General features: G+C 48.1%; 2 protein-coding genes across 4 annotated transcripts in view; one reads left to right on the top strand and one right to left on the bottom strand.

Annotated features, from left to right (window-relative positions):
• Window positions 1-2,841, top strand: part of LOC140398442 (synaptosomal-associated protein 23-like) — a 31,867-nt gene extending 29,026 nt beyond the window's left edge. For both annotated transcript variants that reach the window (XM_072487133.1, XM_072487141.1), the window contains exon 8: window positions 1,019-2,841. In XM_072487133.1, the coding sequence (XP_072343234.1) occupies window positions 1,019-1,084 (66 nt within the window). In that variant the 3' untranslated portion in view covers window positions 1,085-2,841. The remainder of the gene's footprint in view (window positions 1-1,018) is intronic.
• A 1,304-nt stretch (window positions 2,842-4,145) lies between these two features.
• LOC140398432 (leucine-rich repeat-containing protein 57-like) lies at window positions 4,146-22,812 on the bottom strand. Of its 2 annotated transcripts, none has more exons than XM_072487111.1 (6): window positions 22,646-22,812; window positions 18,716-18,898; window positions 15,233-15,368; window positions 14,343-14,611; window positions 5,733-5,918; window positions 4,146-4,409 (listed from the first exon to the last, which is right to left on the bottom strand). In XM_072487111.1, the coding sequence occupies exons 2-6, from the start codon at window positions 18,797-18,799 to the stop codon at window positions 4,368-4,370; spliced, it is 717 nt and encodes a 238-aa protein (XP_072343212.1). In that variant the 5' UTR covers window positions 18,800-18,898; window positions 22,646-22,812; the 3' UTR covers window positions 4,146-4,367. The 2 variants fall into 2 exon arrangements, with proteins under 2 accessions (XP_072343212.1, XP_072343223.1); XM_072487122.1 differs by having other exon boundaries at window positions 18,716-18,806; window positions 22,646-22,791.
• Window positions 22,813-22,886: the final 74 nt, after the last annotated feature.

A 22,886-nucleotide genomic window follows, 5' to 3' on the forward strand; every position in this document is an offset into this window, starting at 1 on the left:
CACTTCTAAAAATAACAGATCAGTGTAGCGTGGCCCCTCCCTCCAGTCTGGATTGGATTAACATTTATATTGTTACAAAGGGGTAGATGTTACACTACATTGTATAATGGCTCATGTTAGAATGCATCTAGAATTTTGTGCTTAATTCTGGGCAACCATTCTCAGGAAGGGTATATTGGCCTCGGAATGCAGTGCAGATTCAATGATATTGGAGTTTAAAGGGATTAAATTATGAGAACAGGTTAAGTAGACTAGGCTTGTATTCCTTTGAGTAGATTAAAGTGTTATGTATTTTAAGATGATTAAAAGATTCAACAGAGTAGAGAGAGAGAAACCATTTATTCTGGTGAGAGCCCAGATCAAGGATCATATAATTAGAGCCAGAGCCTTCTGGGGTGATTTCCGAATCACTTCTTCACAGAAAGGGTAATAGAAATCTGGAACTCTTTCCTCCCCCACCCGCCATGCTGCCAATCCCAAAGCTGTGCATGCTGAGCCTTAATTGAAAATTTCACAACCGAGGTTGATAAGACTTTTGTTAGGCAAGGCTTTACAAGGGACATGGAATCAATGTGATCTACTCCTGTTCCTATATTGAGTTAGGCTATGGTAGGGCAGCACGGTGGCGCAGTGGGTTAGCCCTGCTGCCTCACGGTGCCGAGGTCCCAGGTTTGATTCCGGCTCTGGGGTCATTGTCCGTGTGGAGTTTGCACATTCTCCCCTTGTTTGCGTGGGTTTCGCCCCCACAACCCAAAGATGTGCAGGGTAGATGGATTGGCCACGATAGAATTGCCCCTTAATTTGAAAAAATGAATAGGGCACTCTTTGGCTATGGTGTGGATTTTAGCTGCAGCTGGTTGTAAACTTAAATCTTGAGTTATATGTTCAGAAAGCTATTTTAAACTCAATAAAATCCTATCAGACAGCAACAGCAAACTTAGTTTTGTGTATGCAATTAGTACAGGAAATGGGTGTGTGCACAAGATGACTTGGTGCTGACTGTCTCTGTGTTTAACAGGCTGATGCTAACAAAGCTCGGATCGATGATGCCAACCAGAGAGCAAATAAACTCATCAAAAACTAACATGGAGCCCATCTCGAGACATGGCCTTGAATGTACAGCTTCACCTTGACTCTGATTTCTACAACCCTTTCCATGGGAGTCATTTTGCCACCTTGTGCCTTCCTGCATCTCAATTTCTCCCAATGAGCTGACTCCCTAAGATCAGCACTGGTGCTAAGTGACTCCTAGTATTTTTAATCAGTGCAGTTTCCCAACCGGATTCTGGAGCCAAACAGGACTGTATCCAAAGAAGTGACTGATTTTCCCCATCCCCTGTCCCTCTTCCACACCGCTTTCTCGACCCCCCCTCCCCCCTCGAGCGCGCATGCATACACACACACACACTGGTCTGATGTTTAAATGGCTTTTGGCAATGGTGCATTTATTTGTACACTTCGGCTCCTGGTGATTACCAATGTAATGACTGGAATGCTGACTGCAAGGATCAAAAAGATTATCTTTAAATATTCATTTAAACTAAATATTTCAAACAAAAGTCACATTGGCCGAGATGAGGATAATGTTGCTCTGAAGGAAGACAAATGCGATGGAGTTTAATTGTACATGATCTAGAATGACTTTATTTTTGCAGTTTGATTGTGATGCACTAAATTGAGAGTTACACCAATTCTACCCACTTCAGCAATGGCACTTTGTCTCAGGGTCATAGTAATAATTTAGGTACCGATACAACCTGTGTCTCCCTATCCGCTCTGACTATTCCTGTGTTTCTTACCCTTGCTCTTGTTTTAGCTGTGAACTCCTTTCAATTGTTAATCATATTTAGTTTGGCAACTCAAATGTTTAATAACATAATGCGGTTTCCTTTTGGGGAGGGGAACACTGACCAAATGTGCTAGAATATGAGATGATGAGTCCACTGGAACTCATTAATTGAGAGAGGGAACCTGATTTGAAAAATACTGCTGTTTGATGGTGACTGTGGAAATGCCGCATATCAAACCACCTGGGGCCTAGGCCTTCCTGTCAACTTCAAACCCTGCCCGCCAACCCCCTTCCTATCTATCCTTAATCACAGGCTTTCCTGTCAAATTCATAGCACATAATCCCCCATGACTAGGCCTACCCATCAACCTTAAAACGTTCCCTCAACCACAGACTATATGGGTACCAGTTGTTTAGATTTCCCATCTGCCTCAACCACCAACCCGTCTTTCTCTTCTCTCTTTCCCCCCCCCCCCCCCCCCATGGGCCTTCAAGCGAATGAGCCTGCACCCAGTTTACTAACAGCTGGATAATGAAAGTTGTCTTACACCAGGCAGGGGAGCCACTCCCTCCCCATCTGTCTCTGTAGCACTGTAGCTATTGTGGGTAGGGAGCTGATACAATGATAAACTGTTCAGTGGAGTAAAGTCAGTGGCTGCTGAGGCCCAGCTGCAAGAACAATCAGAAATTTAAAATAGTAAAATGATATGCATGGGAGTTGGGGCTGAAGGGTATATGTGTGCTAGTTGGACAAAGCTGGCTCTGCCCTTAGGCACTAGGCTCCATGTAAAGGCCTGGTCTTCAGCCAGCGCCTCTTCTAGCTCCACGTCATCACTTGCTACTTTGTGTACAGAAGGAAAAACGATGAGCAGTGTTCAGGGCTGCACAGGCTGTAATATATATTGCACATTTAATCATTTCTCTATTCTCCAATTGCTCATTGGAAGTAATAATGTTTAATAGAAATAATGTGATTACTAGCTGAACCTGATTCTTTCTACCTTAAAATATGTTTTCTTTTTCTAAAATAAAGAAAAATAAATCCTCCTAAAGAGATCGTGACTGAAGTAAAGCTTGACATTGTACCGGATCAGGACTAAGTAGAAAATTTAATGAAAAACATTTAATTGCTAATTAACTGGTGGGGGAAGAGAGCCCACTTCCCTGCAGCTGGTATCTAGCTCTTAATTTAGCCATTCCTAGGTTTTCATGGTATCTCCTCAACCGTAGACTGATATTCCACCCTTTGGCTTCTCCTAGGATATACCAGCAGTAATAACCAAATCTACAGCTTATTTCTGGCACGTATTCCTGATGGTTATTCTACTCCATATTTTCGAAGTTTTCCTGAAAGATTGAATTATTTCTATCTGTTCTGGTGCAATTATAAGGGACATTGCTCCCACTTCACAGTGGGCAATTCTTGCTGTGATTTATCCCCCCACCATTGTGCAGCTTAATTCCAGGTTCCTTTTTGCCCCTCCTGCCACTCTAAATGGTCTTGAGGGACCCTTACATAAACAAGAGGTGATTGATCTGGCTGGTCTTCCTGTTCATGCTGAGCCAGGGCAAACCTTTGCTGCCTCAAAGTTCCCTGCTGCTACGCACTCTCATCAAACCAAAAGAGGACAAAGAATTAACAAGAAAGCATTTTATTTGTAAGTACTTTATTTATATATATAATATATATATACAACACACAATGCTGTTTGAAATGATGGATGGAATGGAGTCAGAACTCACCGACAAGAAGCTGGAACAAGGGCTGTGACTGCACCATCAACGTTAACCAAGAATGCTGAGCCTAGTCAACATGGGTACCAGCTCTGATCCCAGGCAGCAGTCTCTATGCCAGCAAGTCACATCTTCAAGCTGAGCTCCTGTTTTACAGTAGGAAATACAGCGAAGAATCTTCTATTTACCTGAGCCATCTCCCTACCCTAACCTAATTCCAGCCCATGTCCCAGCTTAGGACGTCATATGCAAAGTGCTATTGTTCATTCAAGGTGCAACGGTAGTCGATTCCGTTAGGAGTGAGCTGGACTGAGGGCAGCACGGTGGGTTAGTCCTGCAGCCTCACGGCGCTGAAGTCCCAGGTTCGATCCCTGCTCTGGGTCACTGTCCGTGTGGAGTTTGCACATTTTCTCTTCCCCCCCCCCCCCCCCCCCCCCAGTGTTTGCATGGGTCTCGCCCCCACAACCCAAAGATGTGCAGGCTAGGTGGATGGGCCATGCTAAATTAAATTGCCCCTTAATTGGAAAAAGTGAATTGGGTACTCTAAATTTTTTTTTTTAAAGAGTGGGCTGGACTGTGTCCTGATTTTCACAGCAGCTTAAAGACACTAAAGCACAATGCATTTTATAGATTAACGGCAGCATATCAGTTTTACTAACCCCCCACAAAAAAAACTGGAATACAGGCAGTGCTGGGGCCCTTGTCATCGCATCATACTACTTCCACTGTCGCCTTCAATGGGATTGGAACTCCACGATACAGTCTATTGCAAGTTACTACCATTTAACCAGCTGCCCAGATAAGATGGACCATTGTCCGGGGCTGAGCGAGTGACCTCAAATCTTCAAGAGAATTTCTTCTTTGTTGCTGTGAAACGTTCCATATACTGAGGGAAGAGAAACACAAGTCACTCGGGTCTGTTGCAAGGGCTCAATCCACCACCAAACCAATCAGACTGCATCACGTGCTCAATCTACTACCACGTTAATAATTTCACACACACCCATAAGACTTACTCAGGTCTACCCTTACAATCACTCAGAACCATGCCCTTATACTTCTCCCCCATCTCAGCCTGCCAACCAATTTCTGCAACCTCCCCTTACCTTCCCCACTCTAGAGTGAGCACTGGAATCAGAGTTTGCTGTGGATTTGGTTACTTTAATTTAAATTAAAGTGCCCAATTTATCTTGTTTTCCCAATTAAGGGGCAATTTAGTGTGGCCAATCCACCTACCCTGCACATTTTTGGGTTGTGGGGATGAGACCCACCCAGACACGGGGAGAATGTGCAAACTCCATAAGAACTAGGAACAGGAGTAGGCCATCTGGCCCCTCGAGCCTGCTCCGCCATTCAATGAGATCATGGCTGATCTTTTGTGGACTCAGCTCCACTTTCCGGCCCGAACACCATAACCCTTAATCCCTTTATTCTTCAAAAAAAACTATCTTTATCTTCAAAACATTTAATGAAGGCGCCTCAACTGCTTCACTAGGCAAAGAATTCCATAGATTCACAACCCTTTGGGTGAAGACGTTCCTCCTATACTCAGTCCAGGTGGACAGTGACCCGTGGCCGGATTGAACCCAGGTCCTCGGCGCCGTGAGGCAGCACGGTGGATCCAGTTACACCAAGCGATTCACATCAACAGGACACTACCTCTTAATCAATAATCATTGCACCCTTCGTCTTCATATCCTCAGCCTTTCCTCATAAATCTGACATTCCTATTTTGGCCAATTTAGATGAGTGGGATTACACTGGGTATCAAAAGGATACAGGAACGTGAAGTTAGACAAGGTGGCTGAGTGCCACCCTTCTGTGCTGTATCATTTCTATAGTTCTATGAAAGATTACAGAGATTCCAGGAGAAATGTATAGAGAGAGGGGATAGCTCATGAAGCAAACACACTTTTGTATACACTGAATGAACCCGTTTCTGTCCTGGTACACTGTAGAGAACTTGGAAGTAAGCACTGACAGTGCTGAAAGTACAGCATATGTGGAAACCTGGTCATGGCACCAATCACTAAAATTATATAATTTCATAGCATGCCGCAAGCACCAGGAATATTATCAGGGTTTCAAATGGGATTCTTTGCCAGAAGTGACATTATTACACCAGACGCATGAACCTGCCTATTCCGTTTCGGATGTTGATTATCCCAGCGGCACTACCAATCCATCCCCTTCACGCACTGTGACCAACCTTATCATACCCCTCTAGATCTCGCAGATTCTTAATTTCAAAAAGATTTCCCTCAACAGCCAGCAGGGAGATCTGAGAGTCGACCAGGATACTGACAGGAATCATGGAGATTTCTAAACAGTTCTCTTCGATCCGCAAAACCTTCAGCCGTGGAGCGAGGGAGATGTTTGATGAAATCTGAGAGACCTGAAAGTATAAAATGGTTACTTTAAACTTCAAACTAAATTATAAAACAAGAAACTTGTGGTGCACAGGCCTCATACTGCACACATATTGCTCTTCTGGAATATATTCTACCTACACCTCTTCCATCTATGGGTTGTTGAATCAGTGTACACCCAATTAATGGCATTTTTTCCACAAGAAACATTGTACAGATGAATTTGTACAATAAGTTGAATTGTATTTATGCTTTTGAGAGAAAAAACACTGGTTGCCTAATTAATTTACGGGGATCAATATTGTTTTGAGAGCAACTAATAATGTAAACTCCTCAAACGGTGCACAACTAAGTTCATACAGGGAGCAACTAAACATGTACACACTGGATAACCTTTAGCTACAAGAGGCCATTCAAACCCTCAAATCTGTTTTTTTTAAAAAAATATATTTATTAAAGTTTTTTAACACAATTTTTCTCCCTTACAAACAATAACCTCCCCCCCCCCCCCGGAACAAAATAACAAGAAATCGCGCAGAGCAAGATATGTACATGGCAAAATGGTGTTTACACAGCTTTGTACACTGGCTCTCTCCCGTACGTGCCAGTTTCCCCAACCCTTCATGTTATCTCTTGCTCATCCACCCTCCCAGGCAATCCCCCCCCCCCCCAGGTTGCTGCTGCTGACCGACCTTCCTCTAACGCTCCGCGAGATAGTCTAGGAATGGTTGCCACCGCCTGTAGAACCCCTGCGCAGACCCTCTCAAGGCTAACTTAATCCTCTCCAGCTTTATGAACCCAGCCATGTCATTTATCCAGGCCTCCAGGCAAGGGGGCTTCGCCTCCTTCCACATTAGCAAGATCCTTCGCCGGGCTACTAGGGACGCAAAGGCCAGAATGCCGGCCTCTTTCGCCTCCTGCACCCCCGGCTTGTCCACTACTCCAAATATTGCTAGCCCCCAGCTTGGCTTGACCCGGACTTTCACCACCTGAGATATTGCTCCCGCCACTCCTCTCCAGAACCCCTCCAGTGCCGGGCATGACCAAAACATATGGACATGGTTCGCTGGGCTCCCTGAGCACCTTCCACATCTGTCCTCTAACCCAAAGAACCTACTCAACCTCGCCCCCGTCAAGTGAGCTCTGTGAACCACCTTAAATTGTATCAGGCTGAGCCTGGCACACGAGGAGGAGGAATTAACCCTACCTAGGGCATCGGCCCACAGACCTACCTCAATCTCCTCCCCCAGCTCCTCCTCCCATTTACCCTTCAGCTCTTCTACCAGCGCTTCCCCCTCTTCTTTCATCTCCTGGTGTATTGCCGACACCTTGCCCTCCCCGACCCATACACCCGAGATCACCCTGTCTTGAATTTCTTGTGCCGGGAGCAACGGGAATTCCCTCACCTGTCGCCTCACAAATGCCCTCACCTGCATATATCTAAAGGCATTTCCCGGGGGTATCTCAAACTTCTCCTCCAGTGCCCCTAGGCTCGCAAACGTCCCGTCAATGAACAGGTCCCCCATTCTTCTAATCCCCGCACGATGCCAGCTCTGGAGCCCCCCCGTCCATCTTCCCCGGGACAAACCGGTGGTTACCCCTGATCGGGGACCAGACCGAGGCTCCCATTGCACCCCGGTGTCGTCTCCACTGGCCCCAGATCCTTAGCATTGCCGCCACCACTGGGCTCGTGGTGTACCTTGTCGGCGAGAGCGGCAGCAGTGCCGTCACCAATGCCCCCAGGCTCGTTCCTTTGCAGGACGCCATCTCCATCCTCTTCCATGCCGCCCCCTCTCCCTCCATCACCCACTTGCGGATCATCGCCACATTTGCTGCCCAGTAGTAGCTCCCTAGGTTTGGCAGCGCCAACCCTCCTCGGTCACTACTGCGTTCCAGGAACCCTCTCCTTACCCTCGGGGTTCTATTCGCCCACACAAACCCCATTATACTCCTACCTACTCTCTTGAAAAAGGCCTTGGTGATCACGATGGGAAGGCACTGAAACACAAACAGAAACCTCGGAAGGACCACCGTTTTGACCGACTGCCCTCTACCCGCCAGCGAGAGCGGTAACATGTCCCATCTTTTGAAGTCCTCCTCCATTTGCTCCACCAACCTAGTCAGATTCAGTTTATGTAGGGCCCCCCAACTCCTGGCTATCTGGATCCCCAAATACCGAAAGCTCCCCTCCGCCCCCCTCAGCGGTTGGTCCCCTATCCCTCTTTCTTGGTCCCCTGCCTGTAACACAAAGAGCTCACTCTTCCCTACATTGAGCTTATAGCCCGAAAACTCCCCAAACTCCCTTAGAGTCTGCATGACCTCCACCATCCCCTCCATTGGATCTGCCACGTACAGCAACAGGTCATCCGCATATAGCGACACCCGATGCTCTTCTCCCCCTCGGACCACCCCCCTCCATTTATTAGACTCCCTCAATGACATGGCCAAGGGTTCGATCGCCAATGCACACAACAGGGGGCACCCCTGCCTCGTTCCTCGGTACAGCCAAAAGTACTCCGACCTCCGCCGGTTCGTCACTACACCCGCCACCGGGGCTCTGTAAAGGAGCTCAACCCAACTGATAAACCCTCCCCCGAACCCAAACCTACGCAGCACCTCCCAGAGGTACTCCCACTCTACTCGGTCAAAGGCCTTCTCCGCGTCCATAGCTGCCACTATCTCCGCCTCTCCCTCCTCCGATGGCATCATTATCATGTTTAAGAGCCGCCACACATTAGTGTTTAATTGCCTGCCCTTTACGAATCCCGTCTGGTCCTCGCGGATCACCCCCGGGACACAGTCCTCGATCCTCGTGGCCAGCACTTTTGCCAGCAACTTAGCATCCACATTGAGGAGCGAGATTGGCCTGTATGATCCACATTGCAGTGGGTCCTTGTCCCGCTTTAGGATCAAAGAAATTGTCGGGGGCAGGGTCCCCTCCTCTCTTGCCTCATTAAAGGTCCTCACTAGTAGCGGGGCCAACAGGTCTACGTACGTCCTGTAGAACTCCACCGGGAACCCGTCCGTTCCTGGGGCCTTCCCCGCCTGCATACTCCCCAAACCCTTTCTCAGCTCCTCCAACCCAATTGGTGCCCCCAAACCAGCCACCTCCTGCTCCTCCACCCTCGGGAATCTCAGTTGGTCTAGGAATCGTCTCATCCCCTCTTCCCCCGCTGGGGGCTGGGATCTGTACAGCTCTTCATAGAAGGCCTTAAATACCTCGTTTATTTTCGTCGCACTCCGAACCGTGGCTCCCCTTCCATCTTTGACTCCCCCTATTTCCCTCGCTGCCATCCTCTTACGGAGCTGGTGCGCCAGCATCCGACTAGCCTTTTCCCCATACTCTTAGGTCGCCCCCTGCGCATTCCTCCACTGTGCCTCCGCCTTCCCTGTGGTCAACAGGTCAAACTCCGTCTGGAGCCGTCGTCTTTCCCCAAGTAATCTTTCCTCCGGGGCCTCTGCGTATCTCCTGTCCACTCTCAAAATCTCCCCCACTAACCTCTCCCTTTCCATGCCCTCTGTCTTCTCCCTATGAGCCCAGATGGAGATTAGCTCTCCCCTGATCACCGCCCCCCATACCACCCCCACCCGCACCTCCCCGTTGTCGTTGGCCTCCAAGTACCTTTCGATACACGCCCTCACCTTCCCACACACCACCTCATCTGCCAGCAGTCCCACATCCAGCCGCCACAGCGGGCGTTGGTCCCTCTCCCAGCTCCAGTTCCACTCAGTGCGGGGCGTGGTCCGAAACGGCTATGGCCGAATACTCCATCCCCTCCACCCTCGGGATGAGCGCCCTGCCCAGAACAAAAAAATCTATCCGGGAGTAGGCTTTGTGCACATGGGAGAAAAAAGAAAATTCCCTGGCCTGCGGTCTTGCAAGCCTCCATGGGTCCACTCCCCCCATCTGATCCATAAACCCCCTAAGCACCTTAGCCGCAGCCGGCCTCTTTCCAGTCCTTGATTTGGAGCAGTCTAGTGCTGGATCCAACATTGTATTGAAGTCCCCTCCCATTATCAGGCCTCCTATCTCCAGGTCCGGAATGCGTCCCAACATGCGCTTCATGAATCCAGCATCATCCCAGTTCGGGGCGTATACATTTACCAACACCACCCACATCCCTTGCAACCTACCACTCACCATCACATATCGCCCTCCATTATCCACTACGATAGCCTTGGCCTCAAATGACACCCGCTTTCCCACCAATATTGCCACCCCTCTATTCTTCGCGTCCAGTCTGGAGTGGAATACCTGTCCTACCCATCCCTTTCTTAACCTGACCTGGTCCGCCAGCTTCAGGTGTGTCTCTTGGAGCATGACCACGTCTGCCTTCAGTCCCTTCAAGTGCGCGAACACTCGAGCCCGCTTCACCGGCCCATTCCGGCCCCTCACGTTCCACGTTATCAGCCGGATTGGAGGGGCTCTGACCCCCCCCCCCCCAACTAGCCATCTCCTTTTCTGGGCCAGTCCCGTGCCCGCGCCTCCCTCACCCCCCAGACGGGGGACCCCCGTCCCGACCACCTCTTCTGTGTCCCATTCCCTTTCGGCCAGTGCAGCAGCAACCTTTCCCCCCCCCCCTTTCCCTCCTCCCCGCTAGACCCGTCTAGCTTTTTTGCTCCCCTCATATCACTCCCGTAAGTCAGCTGACACCTGCTGACCCCGGCTTCCCCCGCCGTCCCATTGACCTCCCAGTGTGGGAGTCTCCCAATCAATATGCGTTCCTTCGTTCCCCTTCCTGCCTTTCTTCCCGGGGAAAACCCCCCGCGCTTTCCAAAGCCCGCCCCGCCCCCTCTAGCGCAGCTCCTGTCGCGGCCTTGTTTCTGTCCCCCAGCCCATGTACCATTTCCTGCGCGTGATTGACCCCCTATATACAACAACCATCACACATCAAACCTCAAACATCCCCCCCCACCCTCACAAACCCTCAGTTAGAGTCCAACTTTTCGGCTTGTACAAAGGTCCACGCCTCTTCAGGCGTTTCAAAATAATAGTGTTGGTCCTTGTATGTGACCCATAGTCGCGCTGGCTGCAGCATTCCGAATTTCACTCCTTTCCGGTGCAACACCGCTTTGGCCCGGTTGAAACCCGCTCTCCGCTTTGCAACCTCCGTGCTCCAGTCCGGGTATATTCGGATCTCTGCATTGTCCCACTTGCTGCTCCGCTCCTTCTTGGCCCATTTCAGGACCCTCTCTCTGTCCGTGAACCGGTGAAATCTCACCACCATCACCCTTGGCGGCTCATTTGCCTTGGGCTTCCCCGCCAGCACCCGGTGTGCCCCGTCCAGCTCCAGCGCCCTCGAAGGGGCCTCCGCGCCCATCATCGCCCCGAGCATCGTGCTCGCGTATGCCCCGGCATCGGCCCCCTCCACTCCTTCAGGGAGACCCAGGATCCACAGATTCTTTCTCCTCGACCTGTTCTCCAGGTCTTCGAGTCTTCCCGCCCACCTCTTGTGTAGCGCCTCGTGCTGCTCCACTCTCACCGCCAGGCCCAAGAGCTAGTCCTCATTCTCACTGACTCTTTTCTGTACCTCCTGGATCTTTACCTCGTGGGCCTTCTGGGTCATCCCTAGTCCTTCAATTGCCGACAGCATAGGCGCCAGCATCTCCTTGCGCAGCTCCTCGAAGCAGCGCTTGATGAACTCCTGCAGCTCCGGCCCGCATTCCGCTTTGTCCCCGGCCGCCGCCATTTTGTTTTTTTCCCCCATCGCTTCTCCCGCTGCTCCAATGCCGCTTTTTTGGCCGTTGCACTTCTGGTCCGGTCCATAAAAGTTGGAGAGGGACCTCTCTTTTCCCTTCCCCCACGGGTTGTCTTCGAAAAACTTCCGTTGGGGCTCCTCTAGCCTCAAATCTGTTCTGGCAATCATGGCTGATTTGCATCTTGACTCTTAACCCATCTGTAACCCTTAATCCCCTTGCCTAACAAAGATCTGTCAATCTCTGTTTTGAAATTTTCAACTTATATCCCCCCTTATTAGACAGTTTTTTGTGTGAATAAATATTTCCTGACATCACCACTGAACACCTAGCTCCAATTTTAAGATTGTGCCCCCTTGTTCTGGACTTCCCCATCAGAGGAAAAGTTTATTTCTAACTACCCTATCAAATCCTTTAAGCATCTGATATACTTCAATTAGAGGGTTGCAGAGTGGTTAACACTGCTGCCTCACGGCACTGAGGACCCCGGTCACTGTCTGTGTGGAGTTTGCACATTCTCCCAGTGTCTGTGTAGGTCTCACCCCCACAACCTAAAAGGATGCGCAGGCTAGGTGAATTGGCCACGCGAAATTGCCCCTTAACTGGATAAAAAAGAATTGGATACTCTAAATTTAAAAAGTAACATTTTTAAAAAAAGATAAACTTCAATGGTTACCAGCCTAGTCTATGCAACCAGATCTGCTAAGTGAACCCTTTTAGTGAATCTGTGCTCCATGGCAAATATATCTTTCTTGAGACACATTGCCCACAATTGAACACAGCACTCCTGTTGGTCTAACCAGAGTGTACCATAACTTCCACTGCTTGTATGCCAATCTTCTTGTGATAAAGGCCAACTCTCAATTAGTACTTTTCCACTAGCTTTTAGTGATCTCTGTATTTGGACCTCTAAATCTCTTTCTCTATGCTCATCCCTAGTTCCTAGTTTTTCTTCATTTAGAAAATGCTCTGATCTTTCTTGGATATTGGCGGCACGGTGGCTAGCACTTCTTCCTCACAGCTCCAGGGACCTGGTTCAATTCCGGCCTCGGGTGACTGTCTGTGTGGAGTTTGCACTTTCTCCCCGTGTCTGTGTAGGTTTCCTCCGAGTGTTCTGGTTTTCGCACAGTCCAATGATGTGCAGGTTAGGTAGATTGGCCAAGCTAAATTGCCCCATAGTGTTCAAAAGGTTAGGTAGTGTTACTGTGTTACGGGGCTAGGGTGCCCTTTCCAAGGGCTGGTGTAGACTTGATGGGCTGAATGGCCTCCTTCTGTTGTAGATATTCTATTCTATGAAAATGGTTTTCTATTCCTCCTTCCCAATCATTTATAAAAAAGTGAAAAGCTGAGTTGCCAATTCCTGGGTCTTCCCGCTGAACCAATTCGCTATGCAAGCCAATGCCTTCAATTCCAATTGTTTTTGCTCTTAGGATCTTAAGTGGAACCTTGTCAAGTGCCTTCTGAAAGTCCATATAAATAATATTCATAGGCAATCCCTTGTCTGTAACATCAGTAACCCTTCAAAATTCAACTAGGTTCATTAGACATGATGTAACCTTTACAAATACATGTTGGCTTTATCTATGCAAAGACAATCGCACTCAACTAATAATAGACATAGATCACAGCACTGGCTTCTACCAAGAACAAGAAATAATGCAGATTGTAATATGGTCAATAATGCATGCAATTCATAGTGTACACAAGTAATAGCATACACAGTTCACACTATGCACAACAATACAGATCATGGTGTACAAATAGTGTACACAAACTGTAGCATGCACATCTATTAATAACAGCTCAGTGTACATTAATACGCACAGCTCATACAATGCACAATTAAAGCACACAGTTCATCCTCTTGCACTAATGAGCGGTGTAGTGCTGGTCTGTGTAGCCACTTAAAATGGCCAACTCCCGATTCAAAATGGCAAACGACAAAGGCTGATGGGAAAGTCAGCCAACAAGCCAAAAACAAGCAGCTGCAGGTTGGCTGTGTATTTACCTCTGGAAAGGCCAGACAAGATCGATACCAGCAACCATCAGCATAACAAAACACCAGCCACCTGCATACCAATGAGCAATCCCCGGGAACAATAAGCAACATTTAGACACACAAAGCAAAACCAGACTCTTCGGCGCCAGCAGAAGCCTACACAAAAGGAGGTGAACGAGCACCTCAAGACCGCCCATCGATCAGGGAACCGCTCCAGCATTGGAGAAAATCGAACCAAGCGATTGGGACAAAGTCCAATCACTTGGGACCAGATACAGGGTCCGCCCCGAAAGGCGGGAAGCCCCTGGGAACTATAAGAATTGAGCCCAAGTTCAATTCTCCACCGCTTCTCCAGCTCTTCAGCAGCTGATCAAAACTGTAAGTCTTACTTCAACGCTCACTACGAGATAGGCGCTCCTAGCTATCAATCTGTACCAACTTCGAATCCCGCAGACTCAGAACCCATATGAAAGGCCATTTGTTTCCCCTGACCTGGTGGGCCAGTTCCAAAGCTAAGTATAGGCCTGTTAGTTGTAGAAGTAGCTTAAACGTAGAATTTGTGCATGAGTAGTGATTATTGTGTATAATAAATGTGCTTTGATTTAAATCTTACTAATCGGTGTATTGGATTATTGATCATTACTCGGACTTGAACCACGTGGCGGTATCATAAAGATACCTGGCGACTCAAGAGCAAAGGTAATAAAACAGAGCAATTAAACCAAGGAGAAAATTAGCAACACCTGTAACAGACCTGGTTCTGGTTAACATTGAGTTCAATGGCCTGTAACTGCTCCAATTCATCTGGAAGGCGCTGGATTCGGTTCTTGGACAGATCCACTACATCCAGGTGTCGGAGGCGGCAGAGCTGGAGTGGGAACTCACGAAGCTGGTTCCCAGAGAGATTCAGGGTCTTCAGGGCTGCCAGCTGACCAAAGCTAGAGGGAAGCTGTTTCAGTGAGTTACTGTTTAGATGAAAAGTCTCCAGTTTCTTCAGCTTGCCCACATCCTCGGGGAGAACAGCTGATAGAGAAAAATGCCACGTTAATGAAAATAAATCTGTTCAGCGGATAGAACTGCTAACCAGTGAGGGACCCAGCTACCTGCATGTTCCTGGGTAATTCTGAACCTGGGGATGTGCTGTGAAAGAGAAGGGCTTAGATTCCTGATACACTGGGATCAATGTGGAGACAGGGTGGGTCAATTCAGGAGAGGGGCTGAAGACACAGGGTACATGTGAGGATAATTCAGATTCTTGGGATTGGGATCAATTAACATAGGAACATAGTTCTGGGGCAGAAGTACCTTGGACAGGCTTCACATGAACAAGGCTGAGACCAGTGTCCTTACTAGTGTTTTGGGGAGGAGTGAAACAATAATGGAGAAGTAGAAAGAGAAGAGGCAATGAATGCAGGAAAGAGAGAGAGAAGAAAAGGGAAATTGTAAAAATGCTCATCAGGAGGAGAAGCAATTAAAATAAAAAACTAAATGGAGAGCAGTTTGGAATGTGCGTTTGTAAATGCACAAAGGATTGTAAAATTGGTGAGCTGGAGGCATCAAATGCTTTAGGGGGCAGGGTGGTCCTATGTAATGGTATCAACAAAGATGTATGCTGTGTTCCACTGATGGCTTATTGAGTCTTACCCAATTTATTACTATTCAAATTCAAACTCTTCAAAACTACGAAGTGGCCAATGACAGAAGGCAAGATTTCGATCTTGTTTCCTGAAAGATCCATTGTCCTTAGGCTCGATGCAAGTCTCTGCAGGTCCATGGGAAACTAAATATTAAGAGAACAAATCAAGAAATCAGTAACTTCTAAAGAACACTAGAGGAGAAAAAAGGTAACCCCTGAATCTCCCACCTGCACCTCACACTGAACAAGGGTCGATGAGCCAAATGCCTTCCCTGGAAGACCTTGTCCATCATAAATACCTGCTCCTGGGAAAACAACTAAAGGACTGAAGTAAGCACTACTCTAATATCAAAGTGCTGCAGTTTGCTCAGCAGATTAATGAGGGCTGTTCCTGTATCTTGTGTTTACCTTCATTGAAATAGCATAGGAGGCAAAAATAGTGAAATCAAAGTAGGAATGGGAGGGAATGTTAAAGGGGAGTGAGAATGGAAGTGAGTGTTAAAGTTGCTGAGATGAAAAGTGTCTCACTTTAACCACTGACATTCCTCAGATCAGTGAAATACATCACGGACAAGAAACAATCACTTTCACAATCAGTTCCCAAGAATTAGAAGCATAATGACTAGATTTGTATTCCCTCATAGATTAAGAGCTGATCTGATCATGGAGATCAAAATGGTTAAAGAATTTTGAAGGGTCGATATGGACAGATTATTTCCTCCAGGGGGGCCAGTCCAGATCAAGGAGACACAACCTTCAAATTAGGGCCAGGTCTCCTGAAAATTTCTAAACCAAAATTGATAGAGTTTGGTAGGTACGGTTACTAAGGGGACCGGTTTAGCTCAGTTAGCTGGATAGCTAGTTTTAGGTAAGGTTACTAAGGGCTACAAAACAAAGGTTAACACGGAGACTGTGGCGCTAAGGACCCGGGTTCAAATTCCGGCCCTGGGTCACTGTCCGTGTGGAGTTTGCACATTCTCCCCGTGTCTGATGGGTTTCACCCTCACAACCCAAATATGTGCAGGTTAGGTGGATTGGCCATGCTAAATTGCCCCTTAATTGGAAAAAAATAAATAATTGGGTACTCTAAATTTATAAATAGATAAATATCACCCATGATCTGTGAGACAGAATAGGCTCGAGGGGCTGAATGGCCTCCTGTCCGATGTGCCGTTGACTGGTGACTTGTGATTCTGGCCTTTTTTTATAATAAACATTTTATTGAGGTATTTTTTTGGCATTGTAACAGCAGCAATATAAACAATGTAAATGAAAATATAAACATAGAGCAAATACCACCTCCCTCCCCAACAGGTCCCACCATTAATTAACCCCCTAATCTACATTAACCTAACCCCCACCCCCCTCTCTACTGACGATTAATTCTCCGTGAAGAAGTCGATGAACGGTTGCCACCTCCGGGCGTACCCTAACAGTGACCCTCTCAAGGCGAACTTAATTTTCTCCAGACAGAGAAAGCCTGCCATGTCCGATAGCCAGGTCTCCGACTTCGGGGGCTTTGTGTCCCTCCAGGCTAGTAATATCCGCCTCCACGGATATTATTACCCTCCGCTATCAGGCCAGAACGTCTGTCTTTTTCTCCTGGATTCCCGGATCCTGCGATACCCCGAAAATCATCACCTTTGGACTCAATGCCACCTTTGTTTGGGATACCTTGGACATGACGTCAGCAAACCCCTGCCAAAATCCCCTCAGCTTTGGACATGCCCAGAACATGTGGACATGATTCACTGGTCCTCCCGCACATTTTGCACATCTATCTTCCACCCTAAAGAATCTGCTCATCCGGGCCACTGTCACGTGAGCCCGGTGAACGACCTTGAATTGAATCCTGCTGAGTCTGGAACAAGTTGTGGTCGCGTTGACTCTACTCAACGCGTCCGCCCAAAGGCCCTCCTCTATCTCTCCCCCCAGCTCCTCCTCCCACTCGCTTCAGCTCCTCGGTCTGCGTCTCCTCTGATCCCATAAGTTCCTTGTAAATGTCAGAAACACTCCCCTCACCTATCCATCCTCTGGAAACTACCCTGTCCTGAATCCCCCTTAGTGGGAAGGTTGGTATCAGTTTACGCAGAAAGTCCCCCACCTGCACATATCGAAATTCGTTTCTCCCCGCCAATGCAAACTTCTCCTCCAGCGCCCTCATATTCGAAAAGCACCCCTCTATAAACAAGTCCCCCATCCTCTCAATCCCCACTCTCCGCCATATTTGGAACCCCCCCCCTCCACTCTGCCCGGGGCAAACTGGTGATTAATACAGATTGCGGACCAGACCGATGCTCCCACTGCTCCTACATATCTCCTCCATTGGCCCCAGACTCTCAAGGCCCCCACCACCACGGGGCTGGTGGAGTACTGCGCCGGCGGGAACGGCAGCGGCGCAGTTACCAGCGCCCCAAAACTTGTGCCCTTGCAAGAAGCCGCCTCCATACGCACCCATGCCGACCCCCCCCCCCCCCCCCCCCCCTCCCCCCCTCCCCAATGAATATGGGGAGACATTGAAATACAAACAGGAATCTCGAGAGGACCATCATTTTCACCGTTTGGACTCTGCCAGCTAGAGACAACGGGAGCGCATCCCATCTCCGGAAATTATCTTTCATGTGATCCACCAACCGGGCCAAGTTCAATTTATGTAGCCGGTCCCAATCCTGCGCCACCTGGATACCTAGGTACCTGAAACTGTCCCCTCCCAATCTAAACGGCAGTTCCCCCAGTCACCTCTCCTGACACCTCGCCTGGACCACAAACATCTCGCTCTTCCCCATTTAAGCTTATACCCCGAAAACCGGCTGCATTCGCCTAAAATTCCCATGATTTCTTCCATTCCCTCAATTGGATCTGAAACATACAGGAGCAGGTCATCCGCATACAGGGAGACTCTGTGCTCCACCCCACCCCGGACCAGCCGCTTGAGGCTCTCCGAGCAATTGCCAGCGGCTCTATAGCTAGCGCGAACAACAGTGTGGAGAGGGGGCATCCCTGTCTTGTCCCCTGGTGCAGTCTAAAATCGTCCTGTTCGTCCGTACACTTGCCACAGGAGCCTGGTACAGCAACCTGACCCAGTCAATAAAGCCCTTCCCAAATCCGAACCGCCGCAGAACCTCCCATAAATTAATCCCACTCAACCCGGACAAAAGCTTTTGATTCTGGCCTCATTTTAAATGCAGTGGTTAAATACATATAGAACAGGAACATTGTGTCTCACTCAAATTGGCCTCAGCTCTTTTCTCATTTTGTGAAGGGAAGAACCAGTCTTGAGTTGTTGCTCTCCATTACTTCCCGTGACTGTTACAGTGAAGTATGAAAGAATAGGAGGGGACAAGATTCAGGGTTCAATGCCGCTGGCAATCATGGTTTGGACACAAACACAATCCTCGGCCACTTGACGAGACATCACTAAGTCTGCAGACAGCACAGCTCAAGGATCCAATACAAATGTCACAACTCTTAATTTTACTGCAGCTTCTCACCTCATTCAGGCCTTTCCCTGTGAGCTGGAACACGCCAGTCTTCTGTGCAGTTTCCAGGTGAGCTTTCAGGGCACTGTTCCCCATGGCAAAACTGCGTAAATCCAAACAAAATTACAACTTCCCCAATCTCTGATCACATCCAGGTCTGCTTAAGACAAGACTGACAGTCCCACCAGATAGTACCTATGATAAAACACACAACCAATTATGAACTCAAAACCCAACAGGTAAATCTCAACCACTCATCTGCTCAATTAAAACAATCCCCTTGGGGGATTGCTACCGCAGTCTACAATGCTACCGGGCAGCACGATAGCATTGTGGTTAGCACAATTGCTTCACAGCTCCAGGGTCCCAGGTTCGATTCCCGACTTGGGTCAGTGTGTGTGTGGAGTCTGCACGTTCTCCCAGTGTGTGCGTGGGTTTCCTCCGGGTGCTCCGGTTTCCTCCCACAGTCCAAAGATGTGCAGGTTAGGTGGATTGGCCAAGCTAAATGGACCTTCGTGTCCAAAATTGCCCTTAGTGTTGGGTGGGGTTACTGGGTTATGGGGAAAGGGTGGAAGTGTGGACCTTGGGTAGGGTGCTCTTTCCAAGAGCCGATGCAGACTCGATGGGCCGAATGGCCTCCTTCTGCACTGTAAATTCTATGATTCTATGATAACATAGTCAACTCCCCAAAGGTCAATATGACTCCTGCTCCCACTTGGGAGTGAACCCTTTCATGCCCCTTGACCCCGTATCAAGGTGCTTCAACTAACTTTCTCCACTTGTCCCACTTCATTTCCCAGAAATAGATCAGCACTGCTTCCTTTTTCATTGGGCAGGAAACATTCTGACACAGGAATGCACACATTTCAGGAATTCCTTCCCCTTATGTTGTTATTATTGCAGTCTATACTGGGATAATCAAAGTCCCCCATTAACTCAATATTAATTCTTGCATCATTTTGCAATACGGAGGGAGTGCTGCAGCGTCAAAGGTGGCGCTTTTGACTGAGACACTGAAGCTCAGTCTCCCCTTTCAGGTAGGTGTAAAAGATCCTATGGCACTATTTTGAAGATCAGGAAAGTCAGCACGATAGCACAGTGGGTAGCACTGTTACTTATCAGCTCTAGGGTACCAGGTTCGATTCCCGGCTTGGGTCACTGCCTGTGTGAAGTCTGCACGTTCTTCCTGTGTCTGCGTGGGTTTCCTCCCACAAGTTCCGAAAGACGTGCTGTTAGGTAATTTGGACATTCTGAATTCTCCCTCAGTGTACGCAAACAGGTGCCGGAGTGTGGCGACTAGGGGCTTTTCACAGTAACTTCATTGCAGTATTAATGTAAGCCTACTTGTGACAATAAAGATTATTATTATATCTCGAATGTTCTGGCCAATATTTATCCGTCAGTCAACATCCCTAAAATATATTGCTTTGTGGGCATGCTGTTTGTGAGCGCTTGCTGTGTATGAATTGGTCGCCACATTATCTGCATTACAAGAGTAATTATACTTCAAAAATACTTAATTGGTTGCAAAGTGCTTTGGGACATCAGGATCATGAAGGGTGCTGTTGAAATGCAAGTCTGTCTGTCTTTGTTCCAAAAAATGGAGTCTTCATTACAGAAAAGGATGTTGTCAAAATTAAGCAAAACTAAAGATCATGGGATTAAAGGGTCCATGGCAGCATGGATACTAAATTGTCTAAGGGACAGAGTGTAGGGAGAAGTGGTAAACAGTTGTTTTTCAGACTGTAGGGAAGTATACAATGGTATTGTCCAAGCAAGGATCATTGTTGGGATCAATGCTTTTGTTGGTTTTATTTATTTATTTATAAATTTAGAGTATGCAATTCATTTTTTTTTTTTAAAAAGAGGCAATTTAGTGTGGCCAGATGAGACCCACGCAGATATCGGAGAATGTACAAACTTCACACGGACAGTGACCCGGGTCCAGGATCAAACCCAGGTCCTCAGCGCCGTGAGGCAGCTGTGGTTAGCACTACTGCTTCACAGCGCCAGAGGCCCAGGTTCGATTCCGACCTCGGGTGACTGTCTGTGTGGGGTTTGTACATTCTTCCTGTGTCTGCGTGGGTTTCCTCCGGGTGCTCCAGTTTCCTCCCACAGTCCAACGATGGACAGGTTTGGTGGATTGGCCTGGCTAAATTGCCCCTAGGTGGGGTTATGGGGATAGGGTGGGGAATTGGGCCTGGTAGGGTGTTCTTTCAGAGGGCCGGTGCAGACTTGATGGGCCAAATAGCCTCCGTCTGCACTGTAGGAATTCTATTCTAAAGGAAGTGAGAGACATATAGAGAGGATTAGGAAAGGAATTCCAGAACTTGGGGTCTTAGCAGCTGAAGGCTTGGCCAACAATGGTAAATGGCAGGAAGATCAAAGAGTGGGGTGGGGTCGGGATTTGGGAGGGCACATTATTTAAGAGGGGAGAAATTAAAGGCATGGTGACAGGAGACCAGTCTAGGAGGAATAGAAGGGAAAAGTAGAAAAATAAATAAAAAGTTAAATTGCGGCTCATTGTCTTGAGCGGCAACCAAAACATGCACGTGAACGGATACAGGAAAAATTCAAGTTACACAGGTCTGGTTATGTAGTAAATATTTCTAGCAGTAAAAGACAATATGGGAGAGACCAAAATCAGAAGACCTATGGTTGATGAAGGTTGATGCAGGTAGGGCTGAATTTGCATGTAGCATTAGGGAACTGTTGTCACACTTTAGGCGGAGGGATTTCAGGGTCATAGAGTGGACACAAAGATATTTAAATAGAGAGACGTGGAGAATCACGTGGAGAATCTGGAAAAGCTGGATTCATAGAATCCCTACAGTGCAGGAGGCTGTTCAACCCATCGAGTCTGCACCGACCCTCCGAAAGAGCACCCCATCCAAGCCCATTCCCCTGTCCAATCGCAGTAACCCCACCTAACCTTTGGACACTAAGGGACAATTTAACATGGCCAATCCACCTAACCTGCACATCTTTGTTCCCCTGAGAGCAGAGAAGGGGAAGAGGAGAGTTGATGGAGGTTCAGGAATAGTATTGGTAGAGTAAATAAGTGGCAGAAGGATCAGTAACGAGAGCACACATTTAAGGTGACTGTGAAAAGAACCACAAGTGACATGAAGAAACACTCTTTTTTCCACAGCAGATGATGATCTGGAATGCACGACCTGAAAGGGAGGTGGCAGCAGATTCAATATTTTGAGAGAAAATTGCTCAAATACTTGAAGGGGAAAAATTTACACGATAATGTGGGAAAGACAAAAGATGGCACACAGGCTTAATGGGCCAACAGTACTCCTCCCATGAAATTCTTTGATTCTGTGAATCGATCTATGCATTTTTCCAGTGACGGGGTGGACAGGATTATAGAATGATTAAATTCCTACAGTGCAGAAGGCTATTTCGGCCCATCGAGTCTGCACCAAACCTCTGAATGAGTACTTCACCCAAATTCACTCCCCCGCCCTATCCCATTAACCCCTTAATCTAAGCTACACATCTTTTTGGACACGAAGGGGCAACTTAACATAGCCAATCCACCTAACCTGCACATCTTTGGACTGTGGGAGGAAACCCATCCAGGCACGGGGAGAAAATGCAAACTCCAGTCACCCAAGGATGAACCCGGGTCCCTGACGTGTGAGGCAGCAGTGCTAACCACTGTGCCACGCCGGCTGTAATGTTACTTGAGGTACCCACGAAAAGGACTGAGCTCCACTATACAGAGGTTGGCAGGGGGCGAGTCAGGGCGAAGATGAGATCGCTAAGTAGAGGGCAGGTCGTGGCAAGCTTTGATTTTAGAAGTATTTTTTAAAATGTTGGTAATATTCAGCAGGTCTGGCAGCAGCCGCTTGTCAGATTATCAACTTCTGCTGATTATAAACGAGGCTGGATCTCATTCCCCTCAGATTTCGATCCCATCCCTGCCAGTACCTGTCTCTGCGACCTGCTCTTCCATTTGTTGTGGGTTGGACGGGCGACGCCTTTATCCTGTTGCAGGGCGGGCCGCGTTCGCTCCATAATCCGGAAACCGACTGCAAAAATTCCCCCCAGGACTTCCGCTCCTGTGCAATCCCGTCATCGCTCCCAGTACCGCGACTGACCACTCACCGACGCATCGCCACGCCTTGCTGCGTCTCCATGGTAACCGTTTCCCTTCACCCCCCCCCCCCCG

The sequence above is a fragment of the Scyliorhinus torazame genome, chromosome 2 (genome assembly GCF_047496885.1).
Source record: "Scyliorhinus torazame isolate Kashiwa2021f chromosome 2, sScyTor2.1, whole genome shotgun sequence".
Classification (NCBI taxonomy): Eukaryota; Metazoa; Chordata; class Chondrichthyes; order Carcharhiniformes; family Scyliorhinidae; genus Scyliorhinus; species Scyliorhinus torazame.